Source organism: Plasmodium brasilianum, chromosome 14 (genome assembly GCF_023973825.1).
Source record: "Plasmodium brasilianum strain Bolivian I chromosome 14, whole genome shotgun sequence".
In the NCBI taxonomy this organism is placed as follows: Eukaryota; Apicomplexa; class Aconoidasida; order Haemosporida; family Plasmodiidae; genus Plasmodium; species Plasmodium brasilianum.
Genome location: NC_090127.1, coordinates 2,268,344 through 2,291,377, shown reverse-complemented (window position 1 = coordinate 2,291,377; position 23,034 = coordinate 2,268,344). Strand labels below are relative to the sequence as shown.

Sequence of the window (23,034 nt, the reverse complement as noted above, 5' to 3'; positions counted from 1 at the left end):
ATTTATTATTTAAATTGAAGTAATCATATATATTTTTTTGTTGCATATATATATTGTAAAAACAATCCTCAAAAATTGATAAACATATAAATTATTAATGTACGTAGGAAATATTTTTTTTTAGGATAACTTTAATGAACATATATATAAAATAAGTATGTATTTTAATTTTTGTGTAATGGGGTATATATGTTATGTGTATGTAACTCCTCTATTCCCTATTATTCAATTATTAGTAAAATTATATTAAGTGCATAACCAATAAACATATTTTTAACTTAATATATATTATGCATAATAATGGAGAAAGGTTTATGTTGTAATCACTATTATTTTTTAATCTTTTGATGTATGCCTTTTTTCAATTTAAATAGTGAATAAACGTATTTACGAAGGTCAAATTTTTAATCTATAAGAAAAATCGGAGAATAAATAGTAAACAAAGCATTAAAATTTTATAGAATTTATAAATTAAACATATATATGATGACCTTCTTGTATTTTATTTTAGAATCTAAAAAAATTTATGAAAGAATACTTGTTTAATTTTTCTCATGACTTTCGTACCAAAAGATTATTAAAGATTAAGGAAATCTCATGTCAGTAAACTTTTTTTTTTTTATAGAATAACAAAAATTACAGTGTTTACACAGGGAAAGAAATATTAAGTTATAAGTTAATTACAACAAAAAAAATTTTATATATATTAATGTTATTTGATTAATTTTATAATTTGCAACACAATGTATAAACGCATGTATCTAGAACACGAATCTTTCATTTTTTACGACAAAAAACATAATTCATTATATTGTTTACTCACACATAAGTGTTTTGTTTGGTTGTAATTTCTACAACATGTAATTAGTTTAATATTACTCTTATATAATTTTGCATACTAGTTGCGATGATTATTTCATAAAATATAAATGTTCATTAAATTTTTTCATGAAAGCAGTAAAATTGAAAAAATAAAGCTAGCTTTTGTAATAAGCTTTTTAGTTCATTGTATTAGAACCTTCTAAAAATAAAATGCTCATTTATTTTTACTATTTTTTACTTATATACAAATATAATGGATTCCAAATTCTTATGAATGAACATATTTATTTCATTAGATCACCCTGTCTTTTTCTTCTCCTTTCCCTTTACGTTTTAAATGCATTGTACTAAGTATGAAGTTCGTTCTTTTTTAATGGTAAAATAAAAAATGATTTAAATTGTAATTAAATGCATACCCCTTTTTATTGGAATTCATTATACCTACTTAACTGTTTTACTGAATTATATCCTATTTTAATTTTTGCATTATATGATTAATAATCTCTTAGTTTCTCCGAAATGAAAAAAATTTAGTTGAACAAATGTTTTACATAGTTCTTTATAAATTTTTTCTTTTTTAAGGATAGAAAGACATACTATTTTCTGATATTCTTAAATAATAATATTTTTTACTTCATTATCTACTGTGAAGTCAATTTATTTACTATTATTTTATAATATTTCTTATGCATTTACATTTCTGTTGTTTAAAATACTATAAATAACGTTTTTAATTTTAACCTTATTATACATTCAGTTTCATTATTTTCAAGAATAAACACGTATTGTAACTTTTATATGCGTTATTTTCGTATTGAAACCTGTTTACTATTTTCAGTAAAAGATTATGCTAAAAAATATATTTAATTTTTAAGATTATTATTAAATGTATGATACATTTACACATATTTATTTCCCCCGTTTCTTAATGTAAGTATTAAAAAATTTCCAGTGCTCACTTGAATTTTAATTGTAAGATACTTATACTCATTTTATTTTTTTAAGAATCTGCTTCTTTAATGTTCAAAATACAAATTTCCATATATTTTCCATAGATAATTATCTTCTATATTTTTTCTATCATGGTTCAGATAATTATTTCTAGAAATAATTGTGTAATAAGAGTTTTATCTATTAATAATAATATTTAAAAAATTTTAACATTTATTCCTCAATTGTTATTTTTTGTTTTCCTTTTTAATTACTAAAAAATGGTTACACTTTAATTCATGAAGTTCACTCTCAAATCCCAATAAGATAACATAGAGGCAAAAATAGAACGACTTGTAGTTATTTACTAGGACTATCTTAATTAAATTACAACGTAAAATTTTTTGACCCTCTGCTTACACTATTACACATGAGTAACAGTATATTTATTGTTATAATGTTCTTTTAATATATTTAATTCATATATGTACAATGATAAATACTTTTAAAAGGAATAATTCTGTTGTATTAAAAATATTTAACGAAAAAGTATAGGATTTTAAAACTATAATAATTAAAAGAATAGAGCATTTAATAAATAAAAAATTAAAAAAGAGAAAATTTTAAATTTATTTTTTTTTTTTATTATTAAGGATTATGTAGTTCTATAATAAAAGGATTTGTATATTACTTCTTTTAGTGTTACATGTAATAGTAAAGAAAGCATATTCCTAATATCCCTCTATTTTTTTTATTAAAAAATAAGAAGTTTGAGGGGGAATAAAATTAATTTTTTTCACAAGTTACTATTATAATGCATAATTTTATTTTACAATTTTAACCTTTATTCATATATAAATATAAATAGTCTATTTTAAAATGGATAACCATTTATTGGTTGAATTTTTTGTTAGTGAATATGTACTTCAATTTTTTGAGAACATTTATTGTGCTTAATGTGTGTATAGTAAAAAAGTATTTATTGATACAACAACACAAAAGGAAAATTGTTAGCCGCACTTGAGAAAGCCATATTTATTTTATTTTTTACGTAGAATTTACGGACGATTAAAAATAAGAAAGAGTAAAAATTTTAAAAATATAGAAATGTGTTAATATTAATAAAAAATCTTTTAACATTCTTTTTTTTTCATTATATATACGTATATCTTTACTTATTTTCTTTTATAATTTCAAAAAAAAAAAAATGAGCATGATAATACATCAGTAAAGTAAAAATAAAGAATTTGCTATTAGGGAAATAGTAAATGTAATTATTGTGTAAAACACTTTCTATAACCTTGGTTAATCAATAAAAGTTAAAAAATTTTCATATAAATGCTCCTTTTGTGTTATTTTGAATGAATATACAAACTACATGTGAACACAAATGAAAAAAATAGTAAAACAATAAAATAGTAAACATATATATATATTTTAATAAAAAATAGGTAACTCATATTTTATATAAAATTGCATTAATTACATGTTATTAAAGCCTTCTAAACATTAAGTTTCATTTTACATTAAGAAAAAAAAAAAAAAACTTGGAACAATGTAGAACACATGTTTATAATGTATAAAATAACGTGAAACCAGGATTAGTTTTAAATTTCAATGTATTATGTATATATATATATATACATTTATATTATAATATCATTACATTTCGATATTTACTATGTTGCGTTATGAGAAAAAAGGTCCCATGTGAAAATAATATATAAGAGATTGCAAAAATGTAGTAGTGGGAAAATAAGTTATATTTGTTCTTGAAAAATTTTTAAATTTTGTTTACTATCCGTTGTTGTGGTTCTCATTTATTTACAGATATTTTTATTTTCACGAATTATAGAAAATGATAAAAATTTTATGTGAATAAGAAGTATTTACAAAAATATGTAGTGTAATATGATTTTCCAAGAATAATTATATTATAATTTTGGCTTTTTTTTGCTTACACACTCAAAGTGGAAAATTAAAAAGAGCGAATGGGAATTTTACAGTCTTATGGAAAATATTTATAAATGTTTTTATATTAAGTGTTCACATATACATATATGTATGAAATTAATAACATTTTTAATTATTTTATATTTTAAATTTATAAGCTAGCGAAAAATAGAAAGGAGGTTTGTGTGTAAGCTTTATTTTTATAATAAAGGATGGATATATAAGTTTTCTATAAAGTTAATTTTTTTAAGGTATAATTTTCTCATTTTAACGATAGATCCTATAAAAAAATTTATTTCATTGTTCTTCAAGCCCATGCATGCCATATTTACATGTATATATATATAAGGATTAATTTTTTTTTTTTTTTTTTTTGCACACTGGAAAATAAATGAATATTGCTTGATAAAAATTGTAGAAAAAAAAGCTAGTTCATTATAAAAAAATGAAAATTTATAATTTACAAGCTTAAATTTCAACTTTTACACTTTTCCTTTTTTTTCTTTTTTTTTTTTCGTGTAGAGCTTATTATTTGTTCCTTACAAGCTTTTCTCTTTTTACTCGTAAGCTATCCTCAAATATGCGGATAAAAATATATGGTGCTATAAATATATTATTTTTCAAAAAAAATTAAAATTATTTAAGAATTTTTTTTATGTTTATTTTTGTCTTACGTTTCTTTATATTCATATAGTCATGATATTATAACATTTTGAAGACACTACCATAATATATGTTCACATTTTTAAAATAAAGTTATATACATTAAGAATTCAATACATGCATAAATGGCCCTATATGTTTTGAATTAATTGTTGAAGTTCAATTTAATGTTTACTTTTAATCTTTTTAAATAACCCGTTTGTTATATTTCATTATTTTATATATCTTCGTTATTTTATTTTGTTTTGTTTTATTTTATTTATTTATTTGTAAAGTTTAATTTTTTTTTGTAAACAATATAATTATGGTTTTTCGTAACGGGAAAATTTAATTTTTTATAACAACCATAAAAAGATGCTATGGAAACATTTTTCAAGGATACCACATGAATTATTGGGAAAAGGAGGATTAAAAAAATTAGCCTTGAAAGTTAGTGTAATTAAGGAAACATTTAAAATAGTTTTGGATCTTATATGCAGGAGTTACTCTACCACAATCTTAAATAAATCTACAACCAAATTTATTAATTTATATACTAAATATATATATAATAATGTATTTGCAATTTTGTGTAATAATACATATTATAAAATTAGCAATTACAAACAACCTATAAGTAATTTTTTTTTAAGAAACAAAATTATCAATAGAAAATTAGAGCGCATAAAAATTACAACATACGAAGATAAAATAATAAAAAAAAAAGGTAATGCAGTGAAAAATAAAACAAATATATATACAGAAGAGATATATGAAAATAATCCAAGTGAGCATTATATAATTGACCTATATAATAATGAAACACATTTAGAACCTGAATATAGTAGTTCTTTCTTTTTAAATAATCAAATTTCCACATGTGAATCGAATTATAACACAACACAATCTAGCGATGATAGTAGAACTAATGAAAATGATGATTTATATAGCAGCTCCTATTTAGAAAATGGAATGTTATCTTATGAGACGTTAGAATATGATGAGGACGAAGCAAATGAAAGTATAAAAAATTGCTATTTATATAATGGGTATACAAATGCAACTACTTATAAAAATTCTGAAGAGTATAAATTTTTAAAGAATCGTTTAAACGACAAAAAAAGGGATTTTGTAAATATAGCGATAGACGTTTCATCACAGTGTTACGACCATCAAGGGGAAGATGAACAAAGCGAAAGTGGAAGTTGCAACAGCAGCAAACGAGAGAAAAACTTGGAAAACAGTGATAAAGAAATAAAAGAGATATATAAAAAAAAAAGAAGAAAAAAAAAAAGAAAAATATATGAGATTTATAACACAGAAACAACAGTAGAGCAAAATATGTACTGTGCAAATTATTTAAACGAGTATTATTCATCTTCATATGATTGTACTAGTGAAGAAAGCGATAATATTAGTAGGAATGATTCTGCAGATAATGACTTTCACGACAATTATTCCGCAGATGTATTTGAAAATGATTGTTTATGTCATTACAGTGCCCACAGTTATGACACTATTCACAGTACATAAAACAAATAAAACTAAGGAATACTAAAAAATTTAATGTGAAAATTCAAGTATCAAAAAAAAAAAAAATAATAAATAAATAATTAAAACATTCATAGTAAGATATTTTTTTTACTGCATTCGCTTATGCGTGTGTATATAATACACATACATACATAATACACACATACAAACTTTATCGTTATACTTTTTTCCTTCATATTCATATGCTCTATAAGCATATACGCATTGATACTTTTTTCTTGTTTCTTATAATATTTTTAAGCGAAGTGAAAATAAACTATTATTTTGCCTATTTCTCTTTTTAAAATTTGCGATTCACGTAGAATGTGAAAATTGGAAAAAAAAAAAAATTAAAAAAAAAAAGAAAAAAAAGTAAATATTTTCTGATTTTCTTTTTTTCCTCTTATTTTAAATTTTAATAAATAAAATTTAAGTAATTTAGAAATATAAAAAAAAAGAAAAAAAGAAAAAAAAAAAATTGCATTTTTAAATATAAATGAACAAATTAATATACACATACACTAAAAAAGAAAAAAAAAAGCAAAAACCAAGAACAATAAATTAAATCATGCAATAAAATATTATTAAAATATAATTTTAAAAAAGAAAAAAAAAACTAACTAGTCATTTTTTTTATGAATAATATTTAATTATAAAGAATGTACATATACATACGCATATAAAAATGTATATACATATACACATATATATACATGAAAATACTGTAAAAAAGCATGCCAGTGGTCATTACAAAAACTTAACAACAGCTAAATGATGATCTTGATTCCGGTAAAGAAGGCATATCTTAAAGTAAAATAAAGTAAAACAAAATAAACAAAATAAAACTGAATAAAGTAAAATAAATTAAAGCAAAATAAAATAAAACGAAATAAACAAAATGAAGCTGAAATAAAGCAAAACATAAATGTAATTAATAAAGAAACAAAATAATATTGTGGAGTATACAGTGGATGTATTATGTACCCATTTGCGAATTTTTTACCTAATTTCACTCTTGAGTACTGGTTAGTTGGCCCATATTTAATTCCATACGACTACAAAGGTGAACATTTTTACGGAATACCACATATGTTTAAGCTTACGTGTGTATATGTACACTAGCATATACAAGTATATATAAAAAAACTAAATATTACCTCGTTGCTCAAGTCATAAACATCTTCTAGGATATTATCATATATTTTCCGTGCAGTGTAAATAAAAGCCTAAAAAAAAAAAAAAAAAAAAAAAAAAAGGAGTAATCAAAAAATAAATGTTATAAATAATGTTCTATTTGAATGGAATAAAAATCAAAAATTAAATATTTTAGTACTTCTTCAACATTTTTTGCTGTTTTTGCAGAAGTTTCTAAAAATATTAATCCATTTTGTCTAGCAAATTGTGCACCTTCTTCTACTGAAACTTCTCTTCTTTCTAAATCACATTTATTTCCCACTAAAATAATTGCCATATGTGGGTTTGAATTCTGTCGTACTTCATCTAACCATCTGTTTAAATGGTTAAATGTTTCTCTTCTATTTGTAAAAAAAAAAAAAAAAAAAAAGTAAAAAATTTTAAATTATACTACACATAATATATAATACAACAACTGACCTTTTTCATTACAAACCTCACTACAAATTTATTACTAAATATAAACATTTTATCATATCTAAAGAAAACTTATGCATATCTACCGAGTAATATCATAAACTAATAATGCTCCCGCTGCACCACGATAATATGACCTCGTTATTGATCTAAAGGATTCTTGACCTGCACTAATTCGAGGGGGGAAAAGGAAAAAAAAAAAAATTAAGCAGATAATTTAACTTATAATTGAATGTATTATTATGCTCTTTAGTAAATTGTGGCTTCTTCAGAAAATGATACAAGAACAACATTTCACATTACAGAGCATCTTCAGATTTACTATACACATATATACAAGTACAAACATACATACATATATGCATACGTATTGTTGTTTTTCTTTTTGTATGCATACGTATCCCATATTTGAAGTTTTATTTGTTTATTGTCTAAGTTAATTAATCTTGCCCCAAATTCTACACCTATTGTTAAATCATGATCTGCTCTAAATCTTTTGTCTGTAAATTGTAATAAAAGACAACTTTTTCCGACTCCTTCAAAAAAAAAAAAAAAATAAATAAATAAAAATAAATATGCAAATAAACAAATGCACAAATAAATAAATGTTTTTATAAATACATACATAAAAAATAATATTGATATTTTTTGTTCTGAACACTTAAATGAATAATATTTTTATTTCGGTTTTTTAAATTACCCGTATCACCAATTATTATATACTTAAACAAATATTCATAAGGAGACATTGTTTTTGTTTATGTTCTCTCTCTTTTTTTTTTTTTAATTTTTTTATACTTCAAAACAATTTATTATCATTGGTTATATCGAACTTGTTTAATTCTTAAATTGATTAAAAAATTTTACGATATAACAAAAAATATTATAGTCTAATTTCTGACTTATTCTATATATATATATTTATATATACATAAGCACATTATGTACATGTGTATGATATATATATATCTATATATACTTAACTGCGCCCATACTTTCGAGTACATATTGCTTTTAAAAAAAATTTACACATATTATACATAATAAAAATATTACTAAAATATACAATTTGTTGATCTATTTGCATTTTATTTACTATTTTTATTTTTAATTCTGTGTTTTTGTTCAACAGAAAAACACAAAGTTAAAGAATATTATATTGTATATACATACATACGAACGTATATATGTTACATATATATATATGTTCATTTATTGAAGGTATCTATTAATTTCACTTTCCCTTCCATTTTTTGCTTTTTTATAATATATTTTATAATTAAAAAAAAAAAAAAATGGAAAAGTGATAAATTGTACTTACAATTTTTTTGAATGAATAATTAAATATATACATATTAAAATATATACGTATCAAAATATATACGTATCAAAATATATACGTATCAAAATATATACGTATCAAAATATATACGTATAAAAATATACATGTACATATAATATAATTAAAAAAATAACAAAACAAAAATTGAAAAAATAGGAAAAATAAAATTCATACGAGAAATAATATAAATAAAAAAAATATATTTATTTAATTAGGAATAAGTAAAATGTAAAATCTAATTAAAAGTTAAAAAAATTTTATATTAATTTATTTAAATATATATATATATGCATATATATATAAATCATTTTTATGTATCTATTTTTATATTAGAAATGTGAAATTTACCGTCAGCAATGTTAAAATTACTAAAAAAAAAAAATATAAAAGTATGAAAGTATAAGAAACAATTGTCAATTTCATTATGTAAAAAAAAAAAAAAAAAAATTTAAATATAAAAAAAACAAAACAAAGCAAAACAATACGAAACAATACGAAACAAAACGAAACAAAAATTTTAAAATTGTTCACAAACCTTTTTTATATTACAAAAAAAAAAAAAAAAAAAAAAAAAAGGGGAAAAAGAGTGAAACATGTAAATAAAAGGAAAGGGAAGCAGAAGAACAAATAAAGAAGAAAAAGATTTAAATCTTTTAAAATTAATTTGAACATTTTAACACATATATTGTTATTTATTAAACATTTCAAATTTTTGTATAACGGGATATTCTGTGAGAACGTGTGCACGATAAATTTATATCATTATATTGAATTATATTATCGTTGGACAAGTTACATAGCTGTTTAATTTCTTTTTTTAAGAAGGTGCATCTATTTTCAGATTTCTTTCTCTCAGATTTATCAATGAATTTCTTTCCATGCAATATATTCTCGCTGTCTCCTTCAAATATACCAATACCTTGTTCATAAATATTTTTAATACATGTTTTTTTATTTGTCTGTGATTTTCCTTTTATGCTATAATTTTTATTGTTACTGCTTGTTTTATTATTACCTGCGCTGTTCATGAAAGGGTTCCTTTTGACTATTCTTTCGTGTATGAGTGATGAACAGTGTTGTTGTGCTTTATATTTTTCCTTTTTACGAATAAATTTATTTTCCCTTTCTATTTTGTTCATTATCCTTTTATTTTTGTTTATCTCATTTGTGCGAGGAATACAATTATTCCTTCTTCTAATTGTTGCTTTGCCACGTTCCTTCTTGTGATCTTTTTTTTTATCGGCTCCATCTATGTCCATATTTTGGTCTGTATCTCTAAGTGTACTTTCTCCCGTATTATCACTCTTATCTGCACCAGTATCTTTACCCGTATCTACTCCAGCATCTTTACCCGTATCTTTACGTTCATCCTCCTCTTTCTTTTCCTCTTCCCTCGCTTCACAGTTAACATCGTCGAAAAACACAAACTTTGAAATATTTTTTGAGCACAGCTTTATTTTTTTTGCATCATTATCCATCGTTGCAGTATCGTTCTTTTTACAATCATCAATGCTCATTTGATTTATTTCTATATTGCTGTCATCGGACGTATTTTTTTTTTTTCGTTTTCCTGCGATATTCCTATTGTCTTTAGTATTCATTACAGTAAAGGGATTATTAGGGTGGTTACCTAGCTGTTGTTCGTCTATAATATTATAACATTTATTTTGATTTTCCCTAGAATATTTTATCTCATTACAATTTATCACTTTTTTTTCTTTATTCGCGTTATTCGCCATGTCCATATTTTCTTCAATTAATTTGTCTGTATATGTTGAAGGCTTTCCTTGACCTACGCTCTGTTTAGATACATTTACGGAGGTTCCCTCATGAGTGGTATTACTACATGATAATGCACTTATTCCGGTTTCTTGTTTCTCCATTAAATTTGTTCCAAGGGAAGATCTTTTTCCTAAATCATTAATTTTTGAATTTTCACTCAACTCGATATTCTCAGGTTTAAAATTTGTTCCAATGGATCGTGGCATTTTACATGCATTCGTAGTGCTTTTTTTATTTTCTGCATTTCTTTTTGCAGTTTTCCTGATCACTTTATTCATATTTAGTAAAATGTTTCTACTATTTTCCTTGTTCTCCTTAATAGGGATAATACTTTCATTATTGTTTATATTTTCATATAAGACCTCCTCACTTGAACTCATACTCACTTGCACATTATTTACTTCCTTATTATTAATTATGAGAAAAGTTTTTTTTTCTTTATTTCTTTTATCATCTTTTGTTTCCTTTTGTGCAGTTAAATTGATGAATAATTTATCATTATGCTTGATGATGTCACAGTCATTTAAATTTATTAATATATGATCCTTTCCGTCTAATGTTTCTATATCCATATCTCTTTCTTTTTTCCTTTTTTTCTTTTTTTTTCCTACAGAATCCATTTCGTTATTTTTTACAACACCTCCTCCGTTATGTTTGATGGCTGTTTCTCTTTCCTGTTGTATATTTTCTTTATTTCTTTCGTGCGACTGTTCAATCTCCTTTTCTAGTACATACTCTTTATTTTTTTCTACAGTATTGTAGATCATGGTGCTTGCATTTCCTTTTTCTGGGTCATGTTTCTGACCCTCATTCGTATCTTCTTTTTTTGTGTTTCCTACTTCTACATCTGCTTCTACTTCTTCTACTTTTTTTCTTTCTTTTTCATTTTGTTCGTCTTTTTTTTCTTTTTCTTTTTCTTCCTCATGTTCTTTATCGTTCTTGATACTCATTTCTGTAGTGCCCACCTCATCTACTACATCTGGATTATGTTTTAAATTGTTATCTTTTTCAAACGAGTCTTTTAACTCGTTTAGGTATTCACTCAATGTTATATATTGCACGTCATTTTTTAAGTTAGGCACATTATACGCTAAAAAGGGGAAAATCAAAAGAGGTAGAAGAAGGAGTAAATATATTTCAAGGGTGAATTGTAAGAAGTTAAATAAAAAAAAAAAAAAAAGCGCCATTAGATCATCACATGTGGTGATATACAATAGTAGGTTTAAGTGCAGTACATCAACATGGGAAAAAAAAAAAAAATATATATATATATACCCGCTTTAATTGTACTGGAATATTTATTCGAAATGGAACTTATACTTGTTAAAAATTTTTCAATTATATTTTCTTTATTCATATATTTATCATTAAGAGGAAAAAGATTTTCCGAAAAAAAAAAAAAATACAACGCTTCCAATTCTTCATACGTTAATAAATATAAGGTTGAGACAAATTCTATTTCAAGTTTAATTAAACTGTAATCATTAAAAGATTCTTTTTGAGTTTCCTGCTGCTTTATCTTCAGATTCACCTTCTTCTCCTTCTCCTCCTTTTCTTTCTCTTTCTCTATACGTTTTTTTACATCGAAATTGTTGATAAAATTTAGTCTGTCGTCTGAGGTTCTCTCATTAAGCTTGCACCAAAAAAGGAAAAGGGAGATGTGTTCATGTATACATATTTGTACATGCATGCATCTATATGCTCATATGATAAAATGTTTGTAACAAATTTGCGCTCATTAAAAGGAGTTCAAAATGGATCACTTAAAAATTGCAATTTACTTATTTTTATGGGAACTTATTAAAAAAAGACTAATATTACGAAAACACAGATTTCCATATTTTCTTAACTTAGGATATTAAAAATAATGAGAGTATGAAAAATGAAACATAAAAAATAGCGATTTACTACACATACATTATGCATATATATATATATATGTATATATAACAAATATTAGCAAATAAAATTATAAAAAGATACCTTTAGTTCTTCTACAACACTTGATTTTAAGCCATGATTAAATGTAACCATGTGGTATAACACGCTGTTTTTCTTTTTAAAGAGCTGTTTATCTCTACAGTAAATACCTTTAAAAGGGGACACAAACAAATAAATATATTAATATATGTACATGCATACATATATGCGTGTATATATGCTTTTTTTTTATTCCGTGTTAATTTTAAGTTACACTGAAAACCCAATTTTTTTTTATCTTTTTTATTTAAAACATTTATGTACCTGAAAAGTATATATAAATTAATAATAAATTTACATGTTTCAGTTATTGCATTAAACCGTGTTATATATGACTTTACCTTAATCCGCTTATCGAATCAGTTTCCCAAGTGTAGGACACATTAAACGACGGATTTTTGTCCTAATTTAAGCGAAAAGTTGAACTTGTACCATTTTTGCGCATACAAGTAAATATGTACATATACACATATGCATATTATTTCCTTGTAAGGGGAAAAAATTGAATTGAAATTCGTTTTACATTTTGCTTCGTATGCTTTTCCTTATTTTCTGTCTTATTGTCTGATACAGTATCACTGTTTTTTAGTGATGACTCTTTTATTAAATCTTTTAAAAAAAACTTAGTTATTCCATTATGTTCCTAAATTAAGTAAAAAACATAAACAAGCACTGGTATCAGTGTTAACAAGTATGGACCTTGCTTCTTATGTATATACTGTTTTTATTTTATTTTGTGTATGTCTTATTTCATCTTGTTGTTATTTTGCTACCTTAGAATATTCAGTAGTTCTTTGCCTATGGCTTACTCCCTTTAAACTACTAATAGGATACTAATAAATAGCGAAAAAGGACAAAAAAACACTTTGTAAAAACTGCAATTTCCCAAAAATAAAATTTAATAAAACAAAATAAAGCATAACAAATTAAAACATGATAAAATAAAAGATGACAAAATAAAAGATGACAAAATAAAATATATTTTTGTTCATTGCGTCTTTAAATTTATCACTTCACAAAAGTCCATTTTTTTATGCGGAATTTAATCAAAAGAAATGGTGACAAGATTGGTAAGACACATTTTTTTTTTAAAAAAAAAAGGAAAATTTATTTGTTCATAGTTTTTAATTTGTTCGTTTTTTTTTTTTATCCGCATTCACTACATATGTGCGAGAACAAAAACAAGAAAAAACAATTAAAAAAGGGCGAAAAAAACAAGGAAACAGAATAAAAAACAAACAGAAAGGAAAAAGAAAAAAAGGAAAACATACGAAAACACAGAAACGTAGTTTGTAATGGATAAAGTTTTATTTTATTTTTTTTTTTTTTATCTTATTAGTAAAAGTTCAGATGAAAGTGAATGCACTTATAAAGTATCACTCATTTCATAGTTTCTATCTCGCTTTATACTATCAACTATTTTTTGATCTTTTTATTTTTTAGTTATTTTTAGCAAAAAAAATAAATAATGTTGCACAAATAACCAAAGTGGCAAATAAAAAAAAAAAAAAAAAAAAAAAAAAGATGTATACACGCAAGTACTACACATATGGGTGCACGTGCATCAAATATATATGATTGATATAGAGTAAAAAAAAAAAAAAAGTGAAGGTATATCTTTATATTTAGAGATAATTAAAAAGTATTTTTTTGCTTGAAAAGGTTTAAAGATGTAAAAGTAAAAAGTGTCTCAAAAATGTCTCATTTGCGCGTTTTTGAAAGACGCAGTTTACGAAAGAAAAATTAGATAAATTTTAATGTATGAATAAAATGCATACATTTCAGCTGTTTATAATGTAAAAAAAAAAAAAAAAATGGAAAATTATTAACATGCAATAAAAAAATTTTAATAAAAGCAAAAGTAAAACAAATACATTAAAAAGAAATTGTTGTAAAAAAGAATAAATGAAGAGATATTTGATATATTATCTATACGATAGAACAAATATAAAAAGGATAACATAGAAAAATAGAAATCTAATATTTTCACAAATGTTAAACATTTTAACTAGTACAAATGAAAAAAAAAAAAAAATGCCATATATTATTTTATACATCATCATCAGTTAAAATTATGCACAGAGAATAATTTTATGAACATGTTAAGTTGTTAACCACTAAGTATATTCATTTAATAACTGTTGTTTTCCACCAACGTACCTTGTGCTTATTCATAAAAATTATAGAGCGTATTAACCATACACAGGATTAACGTAAAAAAATTCATAAAATTCTTGTGTTTCCATCAGTGTGTATACACATAAAAAATTTGCTTATGTTTTTACTTTTAAAATTTATCTCTACAGAGAAATATATGTTTATATATGTATATGCATATATATATATATATATAAATACTCACCAAAATTTTTCTTTTTTTTTTTCTTAATTTTTTAGGCGGATCCTTATTTATTTTTCGAGTGGACCTTCTTTTTTTTCTTTTTTTTCTGATACTTGGGAATTTTATGTTTCCTTCTTTCTCGATTTTGTATTTTCACTAGCTTGCTCCATTCTTTTCTTGTAACGCCTTCAGGAATTATTCCTTTGAATTTGATTTCTTCATGTTCACTTTGCAAACAACAGTTCTCATTGTTCGATTGGTCTGATTTATGCTCATCCGACTGGTCTAATTTGTGTACATCCGACAGATATGATTCATGCACATCCAACAGATCTGATTCATGCACATCCAACAGATCTGATTTATGCACATCCGACAGATCTGATTTATGCACATCCGACAGATCTGATTCACGCACATGCGATAAGTCGTTTAAAGAAGTCAAATTTTCAAACGGTTTTGACAATTTTTTGCCGTTCAATAATGACAGCATTGTTTCTTCCTTATAGTTCTTACGATTCTCTTTATCTTCTCCATTTTCCCTGTGTTCATCGTTCCCATCGTGCTCATCATGCTGATCACACCCATCATATACATCCTCTTCACAGCTCTCTTTATGTGCAGAATCTTCTCTCTGTATGTGCTTGATTTTACAACTTCCTGTGGCTTCTCCTCTTTGCGCAAGATATATGGTGCCTTTATTATTGAGGTGCTCTCTACGAATTTCATTATCAAAATGTGTGGCAACAACACATTTATTGAGTTCGTTCCGATCACACCGTTCTATGAATTCACTATGGGTGTTATTTGTTTTTTTATGACTCGTATCCATATTATCGTTTCCATTATTTGAGACAAACTGACTAACCACTGATTTTCCTTTTTTCAAAAGTTTCAAGTCTTTTTCAATAGCTCTGAGATCTGTAATTTCATTCAAATATGCCGGGATCCATGAACGTAAGAACACTTGTTCTTCTATTTCATCTTTGTGAGAACAATACTTTTTAAAATGTAACTCATTATTTTTTTCTACAGCAATTTTTGTTACATAATAACATGTAGCTCTTTTTAATTTTTCAAAATAAATTCGATTTGTTCGTATCTTTTTAAAGTCCAATTTAGGTATACAAGTAGTATTTTTTATTAAGCCATAAATTTGAAGGTACATTATTTCCAAAGGATTTACAAATATTTTCTTTTTATCCTTTTCAATAAAATGTGATATATCTTCAGGTAAGTTGGAACTTACAATATAATCAAATAATTTTTTCAAAGGTAAAATATGCACTTTACTATAGAACTTTTCATTTACTAAGCTAGCAATGGGGGTATTATTATTACTACCATGATGTAGTGCGTCACGAGATGGCAGTACATTGTTATTACAGTTCATTTTTGCCGTATTTTTGTATATATAGCTTTTTTGGATCCTTGAAATGTAATCTTCATTGAGATTCTTACAGTCGTATTCGTTACATAATTGGTGCGTGCCATTATTATTATTATCATCATCAACATCAACATTACCGCTATCACCACTACCATCAACATTGCCACCATCACCTCTTTTCTCCTCCTTTCCAACATTTCCGATCTTTTTTTTAAAAAAGTTTGTAATGTTCAAGCAATCTCTTTTTAAAAACTCTAAGGCGAATGGATGATCATGTTCCATTGATTGGGAGACATCAATAATATAAATATGATTACAAAAATAAAGTAAATTATATTCGGAAAAATCTGCATGCACAAGTTTACAATTACAAAATAGTAATCGTAAAATGCAAATACATTCAACATATAATTCTTTCCATTTTATTACACTCAAATTTAAATCTTTCATTTTTGGACACGCCCTATCTAAAGTACCTAACATACTCATTACAATAACATTACTTTTTAAAACTAACGGATATGGGCATCTTAATCCGTGTATTAATATTCGTCTTAAATTTCGAAATTCTTTTTCTGACCATTGTTTTACCATTTTTCTGGGGTTTCTATTTTTGGTATAGGCATTTCTAAATCGAAATTCTCCTTCCATATATTGTGATCTCTTTTTAAAAATTAGGATAGACGTATTATACACTTTCGTGGCAAAAGATATGACCACTTGTTTTTTTTTTTTTTTTTTCTCTTTAAATATGGTAGAAATATAATTGTCATTTTTATATTTCATTTTACTTATTTTTCCTAAAATATCTATTATATCAAAAGTTTCCTCTGACTCCCTTAGCATAACTACGTCCTCCATTTTCATATCTTCCCTTTTTTCGGAATGGCTATGTGAAATTTGTCTTCTGGGCGAATAGTTCTCTTGTCCGAGGTTAACGTATCCTTCTGCCTCACAACTTCCTGGGGATTCGTTTCCGTTGGGAAGTGCGCTGTAGTCGCATTGTTCACTTCCTTCGTACAACTCATATTCTTCTCTTTTTTCCATTTCTTCCATATCTTCCATTTCTTCATTTTCTTCCACTTTTTCAATTTCTTCATTTTCTTCCATTTCTTCCATTTCTTCCATTTCTTCCATTTCTTCCATTTCTTCATTTTCTTCCATTTCTTCCATTTCTTCCATTTCTTCCATTTCTTCCATTTCTTCCATTTCTTCATTTTCTTCCACTTTTTCAATTTCTTCATTTTCATCCGTTTCTTCAAGTTCTTCTATTTCTTCCCTTTCTTCCCATTCATCCCCTCTCCCACTGGGGGCACTATCCCCCCTGCGATTGTACCTTTTTTCCATATACGTTAACAATATTTCTTCCACATAATGCAGTTCTTCATTATTTAAAATTTTGAGTGAATTAAAAACATAGGCCTCTTTTCCAGAACTAACAACTCCATATATTTCATTTAATAAATTATCTTTTAACTTTTTTAAAATAAGTAACGTTCTATTATCAAGCACTGAATTTACTGTAGCTCTTTTGTCTCTTGTTAAACCTCTGTTCCTAAATTTACTGCTAAGTTTTTCTCCTTCCTTAAGTGAAACTTTTACTTCGTTGCTTATCTTTTTTGAGTAACCATAATTTTCGAACTTTCCATAAGAATAATCTGTTTCCTTTTTTTTTCGTTTGAGCATTCTTTGGTTTTGATTCCCTCAACACTTATCCTTTAAACATACACTAATAATGGAACACACAGTAAACAACGATGAACAATCAACTACTGCTGTGACGTATGCAAATTTTTCTCCTCAAAGCTATTTTATTATTTTGTGTTCTCTTAATTTTTTCATATTAATTTTTTTTTTTTTTTTTTCTAAAAAAATAATTTTTCACAATATCCTTTGAATGCAAAAATTAATTTTTAAATAAATCAAAACATTTTTGAACTTTACCTGAGTTTTAGGACTCTTCATTTATTATATAAAAATGTATATGCATATTTTTACATATATTTATATACTCTTCAGTAAAAAAAAAAAAGGCCATACTATATACGTGACGTATATTTTTTTCAACTTGTATTTATCTGTAGGTGGGTATTCTTTTTTATATCTATAAAAAAATGTACCCACTAATTTTTGTTGTGCTGCTTTGAGAATTAACACCGTTATTATATTTGTATGTATATATGTGCTGCTTATATATATAGCGCGTACATCTAAGTTAAATATGTACATACTTGTACATATCCAATTACTGCTTTTTCGTTTTACCTGCTTCTTTATTCTTTTTATTTATTATATTATATTATATTATTTTATATTATATTGTTTTTTTTTTTTTTTTTTTTTTTTTTTTTATTATCTATGCTTCACTAAAATATGTACATATGTATCGAATGTTATTATATGTGCATTCACATATAACATTTATATCTTTAATTATGTTTTTACATATTCTCATTTTTACAGTTATATTTACATTTTTCTCTTTGAAAAAAAAAAAAAAGAAAAGAAAAAGGTTTACAACAGTTTTAATCATTTTTCAAAATTTTCATAAACACAAAATAAAGTTAGTAAAATTAGCGATTTACAAAATTTACGAATATAACTTTTATTTTATACTTACCATTAACATTAAAAAACAAAATTATTCTGACATTGTAAGAAAAAAGTATTTAAAAAAAAAAAAAAAAAAAAAAAAACTAGGTATACATGCATGTTCGTGTGCATATACACATACAAATATCATATTGTTTACCACTTAAATATAATTAAAAAAAAGAAATTTATTGTACTTTTTTGGCTACTAGTTTCACTACCACTTCGCTGTGGTTTTACTGCTTTTTTTCTGCTTTTTTGCTGCTTTTTTGCTGCTTTTTTGCTGCCTTTTTGCTGCTCTTTCGCCGCTATGATAATGCTCCCATGACGCTAATTTCCGTCTTCTTCATGAGAGCTTTCTCTCATATCTTGGCTTTTTTTCAACATTTATGTTTTTCCTTGTATTTATTTTTACTTCTTTCCCTTTTTTTATATGATGTTGCTCTTTCACTGATCAAAAAGAAAACATGAACATATCATAATTTATAAGTTGAAATAGCTGTACAGTACATAACGTATTTTATATAATAAAAATTTTTAATACAAATTTCGTTATGATAAAATTAAAAAGATTGAATTATGTGCAAATAGGCTAAGCAGATGTGTGTTTCTTTTTTTTTTTTTTTTTTTTTTCTTTCTATGTAACACAATTTTTGTATCAAAAAAAAAAAATTAAAAATTAATAAACAGTATACAATATATGTTAATGTGTTTCTTCAAATAAAAAAGGTTGTTCTCAGGGAACGCGCGGCATACTGTGTTGACACAAGTGCACACATATACACATGTATATACGTGCAAACATAACAACTTAGAAGGGGACATATTACGACGCAAAAAAAAAAAAAAAAAAAAAAAAAATATACATATACATATACATATACATAAGCATATATATATATATATATATATATATATACGCACATACACGCACCCATAATGTAATGTAAAATAATGCAAAAATAGTCACTCAGTAGGGCGCAACCTCCCGTTTGGGAAGTAAAAGATCTCTGCTTAAGTGACGGCATGCTACTTTTATTTATGCAAATACATATACCTGTCGTGTTCATTTGCTTTATCTTCATTTTTTGGCATGTTATTATTTGAGTATTCGAACTTATCTGCTCTAGAAAATTCTCTATCCCTCCTATATTCATCATCATCATCATCATCTTTTAAAAATTTTCTTTTCGGCTCCGAATAATTACTACTATTATCATAATCCACGCCTTCCGTTGCAACTCCTGCTGGTACTTCTGCTTCTTCTGTTGCTTCTTTCGCTGCTTCTCCTATTCCTTCCCTTTTAATTTTTCCTCTCGTTTTTTCTTTATTTCTATTTTTATATTTACTTTTCATTTTATCTCGTTCTTTTGCCTTATCTTTAATTCTATCCTTGGCTTTTTCTTTCTCTTTTTCTTTATCCCTATCTCTATCCCTATCTCTATCTCTTTCTCTATCCCTTTCTCTATCCCTTTCTCTGTCCCTTTCTTTATCCCTTTCTTTATCCCTTTCTTTTTCCCTTTCTTTTTCCCTTTCTTTTTCCCTCTCTCTGTCCTTTTCTCTGTCCCTTTCTCTATCCCTCTCTTTATCTCTTTCTCTTTCTCTATCTCGTTCTCTATCTCGTTCTTTTTCCCTTTCTCTTGTTCTTTCTTTTCTACTTTTATCTCTGTCCCTCATTCTGTACTTATCCTTGTCATATTTCTTTCCCCTATAATAATGCTTATCTATTTTTCTATATTTCCTTTCTCTGCTATCATCCGCACTTCTTTTTTTGTAAGTTTCCTCATTATCATATGTGTAGTCTTCTTCGCCATCCTTATATTTCCGTTCCCTATCATAATACTGTTCGTTTCTTTGGTATTTTTCATCGTGTTTGTAAGCATTTTGAGTTCTTTCTTGTTCAAGTAAATTATTGTAGCTTCTTTGAGTTTCATCATAATTAAACGCTTCGTTATTAGTCTTATTAGTGTTATCATGTAAGCTAACATTAGATAAGTAATCTTCATCCTCATAATAGTTATTAACATTTATACTGCTTCGAATATTATCATTGCTATTACTACCATTATTATTATTATTGTTACACCCATTATGGTTATCCTTTTGCGCTTTGTACTTATGATCCTCATTCGGCGATAAACGATTAGTGTATGTGTTCAACTTCGACTTGAGAGTACTAATATAGCTGTTTAACTTTGCATTTTTTTTTTCTAAATCTGTTTTCTGTTCACTTATGTGTGTATACTTCTTTGTTAGATCAGCTAGCTGTTGACTTAACAACTCATTGTCTTCATCAATATCTGCATTCAATTCTTTTAAAACTTTTAATTCATTTTTATAAAAAACTATTTGTTGTTTTAAGTTCATAATTTGAATAGATAACGGCTGTAAGTTGTTCTCTTCTAATGTTTTCCCTAATTCGTAATTTTCATCTTGTAACTTTTTGCATTTGTTTATAAGTCTTTGTCCTGCTGTTGCCTGAGCATCGAAATTACATCCTTGCAATTTCTCTTCAGCTATTTTACACTTCCTAGTTATTTCATATATTTTTTGTTTTAACTCTTTTATTTCTAAGTTTATTGATGGATCAATAAGTATATTTCTCAACGAATTTATATTCATTATATCTTTCGACGACTTCCCTTCATCTTCATACATATGCATACTCCTCCATTCGTTCAAGTACGTATGTGTGTGGCATAATTCCTTTTCCAGGGCTGATATGCACGCCAGGTATACGTGCTCTCGTTTCTAAAGAAAGGCAAAATCGTGGAACGTGTGCATTTATGTATAAGCCGATGATGCTTATGTATATAGATATACATACACATATACATGCATGCAAACATGGATATATATCCACATACACACATATAAACATACATACATATAAACATACATACATAAATAAACTTATATATATATACTCCACTGTGCGGGAAGCTTGCAACCACAAAACCACTTTGCGACTTGTCACACCGTTTTGCGAAATATTTAGCCGTACACTTATAAAAAGCTTGCATAAAAATGAACACAAAATTCAGCACAATTTTATGCATATTTTTTTTTTCCTTACTTTAAACTCGTTGAAGTGTTCGATCAAATTTTCCTCCGTGCATTCATCTGTTTGGTCGTTGAAAATTTCATCCGTATTTTCTTTGGACATTTTTTTGTATAATTTTTTTTTTTTTTTTTCTCTTTAAATTTTACTCCATATAAGGGAAAGCCTGTGGGTTGCTATAAAAGCGTACAATCATGCAACTCTAAGCGGGTAGAACCATAAACATATGCATATATACGTATATATATACATGTATATACGTACATATATGTTTACGTTTAAACTTCAAAACAAATGCATTTTCTGCTATGAAGAAACTCACTGACGCCTCATTTCAAATACGAAAGTTTAGCTGACTTGTTAATAATTTTTATTTAAAAATATTAATAAAAATTTTTGTTTGCCTATACATGTTCTTCCGTTTACCGAATATAATGTTCTTATATTCAGTCATATTTTGTACTCCTTTATGTATCTTGCATTTTTTACGCGTTTGCTAAATTTAAGGTTTCCAAATAAAACCAATAAGGGGAAAAAAACATACGCGCGGGTATGTATGTTTGTAAGTATAGATGAATGTATGAGCATATATGTACATACCAATTTATATATATAATTTGGTTACGTTTATGCAAGTCATAATATATGATTAAAGATGCAGTTTGTCAAGATTAATAATTTTAATTTATCAATATTTCTAAGTTTTGCCCTAAAGGAAAAATTTCGATAAGCATATTTTATTCTTCACTCTTTGCTTTTTAATTTTTTTTTTTTTTTTTTTTTTTTTTTTTTCTCACATATACTTGTTACGTATAACAGTTTTTAAAAAAAAAAAAAAAAAAAAAAAGAAATTAAAAAAAAATAAACGTGAGTATAAAAACTAATGGGCGTAAAAATATAAAAACATAATAACGAATGAGAATAAAAACAATCATAACACCGGAGGGACTTTCAAACGAAATAAATTAATTTTTTTTTGACTATATATCACAGTCGCTGAAAAATAGGAACAATGGAAATAAAAAAATATAAGGCTTATATTTTATTTTTGAAAT

General features: G+C 25.4%; 4 protein-coding genes and 1 pseudogene across 5 annotated transcripts; 1 reads left to right on the top strand and 4 right to left on the bottom strand.

Annotated features, from left to right (window-relative positions):
- Positions 1 to 4,722: 4,722 nt before the first annotated feature.
- On the top strand, positions 4,723 to 5,880 carry MKS88_005703 (uncharacterized protein; the record flags this gene model as incomplete). Its single annotated transcript, XM_067218988.1, has 1 exon — positions 4,723 to 5,880. The coding sequence occupies one exon, from the start codon at positions 4,723 to 4,725 to the stop codon at positions 5,878 to 5,880; it is 1,158 nt and encodes a 385-aa protein (XP_067070909.1).
- A 757-nt stretch (positions 5,881 to 6,637) lies between these two features.
- Positions 6,638 to 8,240, bottom strand: MKS88_005702 (ras-related protein Rab-2; the record flags this gene model as incomplete). The annotated part of the gene is made up of 7 exons (XM_067218987.1): positions 6,638 to 6,684; positions 6,884 to 6,935; positions 7,038 to 7,106; positions 7,214 to 7,415; positions 7,578 to 7,661; positions 7,889 to 8,027; positions 8,192 to 8,240. The coding sequence occupies 7 exons, from the start codon at positions 8,238 to 8,240 to the stop codon at positions 6,638 to 6,640; spliced, it is 642 nt and encodes a 213-aa protein (XP_067070908.1).
- A 1,297-nt stretch (positions 8,241 to 9,537) lies between these two features.
- MKS88_005701 (uncharacterized protein) lies at positions 9,538 to 13,622 on the bottom strand (the record flags this gene model as incomplete). The annotated part of the gene is made up of 7 exons (XM_067218986.1): positions 9,538 to 11,705; positions 11,891 to 12,248; positions 12,599 to 12,692; positions 12,937 to 12,998; positions 13,119 to 13,238; positions 13,369 to 13,428; positions 13,608 to 13,622. 7 exons carry the CDS (start codon positions 13,620 to 13,622, stop codon positions 9,538 to 9,540), a joined length of 2,877 nt encoding a protein of 958 aa, XP_067070907.1.
- Positions 13,623 to 15,000: 1,378 nt separating this feature from the next.
- On the bottom strand, positions 15,001 to 18,012 carry MKS88_005700 (serine/threonine protein kinase RIO1; the record flags this gene model as incomplete). The annotated part of the gene is made up of 1 exon (XM_067218985.1): positions 15,001 to 18,012. The coding sequence occupies one exon, from the start codon at positions 18,010 to 18,012 to the stop codon at positions 15,001 to 15,003; it is 3,012 nt and encodes a 1,003-aa protein (XP_067070906.1).
- An 887-nt stretch (positions 18,013 to 18,899) lies between these two features.
- MKS88_005699 lies at positions 18,900 to 22,084 on the bottom strand (annotated as a pseudogene). Its single transcript has 4 exons — positions 21,995 to 22,084; positions 19,976 to 21,669; positions 19,140 to 19,226; positions 18,903 to 18,972 (listed from the first exon to the last, which is right to left on the bottom strand). Coding segments are annotated over exons 1-4 (1,941 nt in total).
- Between the last annotated feature and the right edge of the window lie 950 nt (positions 22,085 to 23,034).